Consider the following 3922-nt stretch of genomic DNA (forward strand, 5'->3'; position numbering starts at 1 on the left):
AATATTTACAATAATTTTCAGACGGAAAATAAGAATATTATAAATTTTTGGAAAATGGGCGTGGCCACGCCCACTTATGGTTACATGTGCATATCTTGGTAACCGCTGCACCAATTTCTTCCAAACTTGGCACAGTTGTTAGCCTTGCTACAGCATAGAAAACTGGCCGAATTTTTTAAAATCGGACAATAACCACGCCCACATCCCATATAACGGTAATTTGGATAAATACGAAATCTTTGATAAATCAGTAAATATTAAAGCCAATTTATTCGAAATTGATGCTTGCATCAATTCTTTACCAAGAAATATGTTTATGATAAAATTTTGGAAAATGGGTGTGGCACCGCCCACTTATGATCACATATATGTATCTCGGTAACCGTTCTACCAATTTGTACCAAACTCGGTCTGGTTATTGTGCTTGCCACATAAAAGCAACACGTTGAAAATTATTGAAATCGGACTAAAATTTAGGACGCTTTTCATATAACGGTAAATTTCAGAAATACTTGAAACTTCAATATTTCGAAATTTAAGGACGCTAATTTACTCAAAATTGAGTAGCGGTAGCTTTCGGAAAGGCGAAAATCATATATTTAATACTTCCTCCGGGTATTTAATGTTCGGCTCCGCCCGAACTTAGACTTTCTTACTTGTTTAATTTTTTAGTGTTTTAAGTGAATTTCCATGTTTGATGTTTATATTGTCTGATACCTCAGAATATGTGTTACGCATATATATAGCATTTTCAGTTTAAATGAAACTTTTTTCAAATTAAATGAAATCTTTTTCAGGTCAATCGAAACCATTTGCAAATTAAATGAAACCTTTTTCAGATAAAGCGAAACCTTTTTCAAATTAAATGAAACCCTATTCAGATTCAATGAAACTTTATTCAAATTAAAAGAAACTTCCTTTTAAGAATGTTTCATTTGATTTGAAAAAAGTTTTATTTAATTTGAATAAAGTTTCATTGAATCTGAACAAGGTTTCATTTAATTAGAAAAAGGTTTCGCTTTATCTGAAAAAGGTTTCTCATCTAATTTGAAAATGGTTTCGCTAAAGCTGAAAAAGGTTTCATTTAATTTGAAAAAGGTTTCACTTAATTTGAAAATGGTTTCATTTAAACTGAAAATGCTATATTTAAAAATCTGCGAAACCTGGATAAAAAATTGTGTCCCTCGGTTTCGCTTTCGGCGATTTATGCTTTTAAATTACTACAATTTATATATAGGGGCCCATGATTTTTGAGTCCTGGGCCCGAGTTTTCTCTCGACGGCCTTGTATACAATAAATTACGACTAATGCAGATATTTTTTCGGAGCACATTATAATTAACCTTAATATGTAAGTACACATGTACTTATGATTTCCATATGTATATGAATAACGCACATTTTTCGTAATATTATATGATGGAAATATTTTCAATTAACTCCATAATAAGCCGTATAAAGTTACTGTTTTGTAAGTGGGAACTTTGTTGCAGAATGCATTCGCACATCATGTCAATTCTCGCGCTTGTGTGGTGGCACATACATTTGCCTTTCACCCCGAAAACGTTGCTGTCCACCTCCTCCTCTCTGATAGGCGCCACCTACTTGGATCTGTTGAGCTGAATGAATCTGGTTAATAGTATTGGATTTTCCTTGTTGGGGTTGTTGATATGAATTAGCTGTATTATAGTTATTTATAGGACAATGATTGCCATCAGTTATTGGCAGACAATCAGATTTCAAAACTTCTTCATGGTTACCGTATCCAAGGTAAAACACCACACATGTTTTCTCTGACACCGCTGTGACCTCAGCCTCGTAGTACTATAAGAAAAAAAAAATAAACTATTAGTATGTACATGTGTTTGTTTGTATGTACATAAGTATGTACCAGAGAAGCAATTTCGAAATCATATCGTCGATAGTTTTGCAAAACCGCCTATCTTAAACTATGTTCACATATCAATATTACCTCAACCAAAGCTCGTTTTTTAATCACCCGTCAAATTTGTTGTGCTTGTTATTCTCACATCTCAAGGAAAAGTTGTTTCTTCTCTGTGCCACCGTGATCACGTTTTTCTGCTATATTAAGCAATATAGATATATTTTAACTTAACATTTTATTAAAAAATACCTTTAAAACCCTCTTTTCCTTGCTAGCGTCCGTTTTTGTTTACTTTTACATTTGCCATTTCTGCTCTTCTTCGCAAAAACAATCGATAAAACTAGGCTGGATACCGAAAAGTTATCGGTTAAATCTGAGATTATTTTATAATTACAGATTAACAAGGGAGGAATTTTATATGGCTAATCTCTTTTTCTAATTACAGATTAGGAAGTTAAGCTCGAAAATGAGGATAATCTACTTATATGTGAACCTAGTATTACGGCACTCAAATTTTACAGGAGAGCGAAAAAACGGTTTATTCTTTGAAGGCATTGCCTTGATAGCCGGTATTTTCTCTACCTATTATTTTACAAATATGTTGTTGTAATAACGATTTAACGATTTTTATGCATAAATCTCGATGCCTGGAGTTCAGGGTTACCAAATCTCGTTTTTGCCACAACGGCGATTTAGGCGGTTTTGCAACTGGTCGACGGGTGGTTTTGCAAAAACATCGACGATATCCTTTGTTATACCCGAGCGCATTTGTGCATAAGGGTATTATAACTTTGTTCGCATATCATTTGCTTATAACAGCCAAAACGAGTCGAGGTAAATATAGACAAATGTATATATAATTACTTAGAATGAAAAAACAAGCCGATTAAGCCATGTCTGTCTGTCCGTCTGTCCGTCCGTCCGTCGTGAACAAATTTTGCTATGTCAACGTAATTTGGTATGTAAGTTGCCCTTTATCTAAGGTATATCCACGCCCGGCTCCAGTAAACGGCTTTTTCGAACAATAAAAATACTGTAATTTTTCCCCAGATACTGGATTGAAATTGTTGAAAGTTGGAATGTGAAAGAGAATTTTGGCATAAAATAAGGGTCGTTTTCTCAAGTTGGTTTTAATATTTATCTGCCCTTTAAACACAAATTTTGTTCTGAAAAAAATGTTTTTAAATGCCAGGTAAATTTTAAAACCTACATGAGAAAACGACACTAAGACAGTTATGAAATTTTTGGAAAATGGGAATGGCACCGCGCACTTATGATGAAATACTGTATCTCTACTGTCGCTTTACCAATCCCTAACAAACTCGGTTTTTGAAATAAGGCAAAAACTACGCCCACCTTTCATATAACGGTAGTTTACAGAAATACGAAAATTGCGATAAATTAGCAACTAAATACTTAAGCTAAAGCTGGATTTACATGAGGCGATTTTCTAGGCAATTCCACATTGCTCAAGAAGAATCGCTGGTGTAAATGATTATTAAAAAATCGCTTTTCTCAAAGTAGACAGCAGGTCAACTTTTGCAGGCGATTATAGCCTGTCAAAAAATCGTCTAATGTAAAGGCAGCTTAATTCACTCAAAATCGATATATGCAATGACGTCTTGGCAAAATTGATAATAAAAGAAAATCTGGAAAATAGGGGGGTATGCATATAAAGTTCGGTTTCACCCGAACTTACACTTCTTTACTTGTTAATTCATGAAATATTTACAAGTAGTTCAGTCCAGGTAGCTAAAAAAATAGGGGCAAGCTTACAATAATTAGAATAGAGCTGAAAATTCGTACAAATGTTGGGAACATCTTTATAAATAAAATGTCAAACGACCTCATCGATGCCACACCTCCAAAAAGAATTATTTAAGGTCAAAGGTCACATAAGGTTTATCATAAAAAAAGAAACATGTAGCTGTTGTTCCTAAGAATTACCATTTCTGAGATATAGTGATTGCAAATTTTAGTAAAAGGAGTTCTTTAAATTTGTATGTTTCATAAATTCGAATGGATCTTTAATTAAGTG

General features: G+C 33.6%; 1 protein-coding gene across 1 annotated transcript in view; it reads right to left on the reverse strand.

Annotated features, from left to right (window-relative positions):
- Positions 1–1314: 1314 nt before the first annotated feature.
- The window catches only part of LOC118738723 (tudor domain-containing protein 3), a gene marked incomplete in the record, with an annotated part of 227242 nt that continues 224634 nt past the window's right edge, over positions 1315–3922 (reverse strand). The window contains 1 exon segment of the mRNA XM_036469651.1: positions 1315–1823. Coding sequence (XP_036325544.1) covers positions 1512–1823 — 312 coding nt within the window.

This window comes from Rhagoletis pomonella, unplaced genomic scaffold, assembly GCF_013731165.1.
Source record: "Rhagoletis pomonella isolate Grant_MI unplaced genomic scaffold, Rhpom_1.0 Rhpom_scaffold_00005, whole genome shotgun sequence".
Classification (NCBI taxonomy): Eukaryota; Metazoa; Arthropoda; class Insecta; order Diptera; family Tephritidae; genus Rhagoletis; species Rhagoletis pomonella.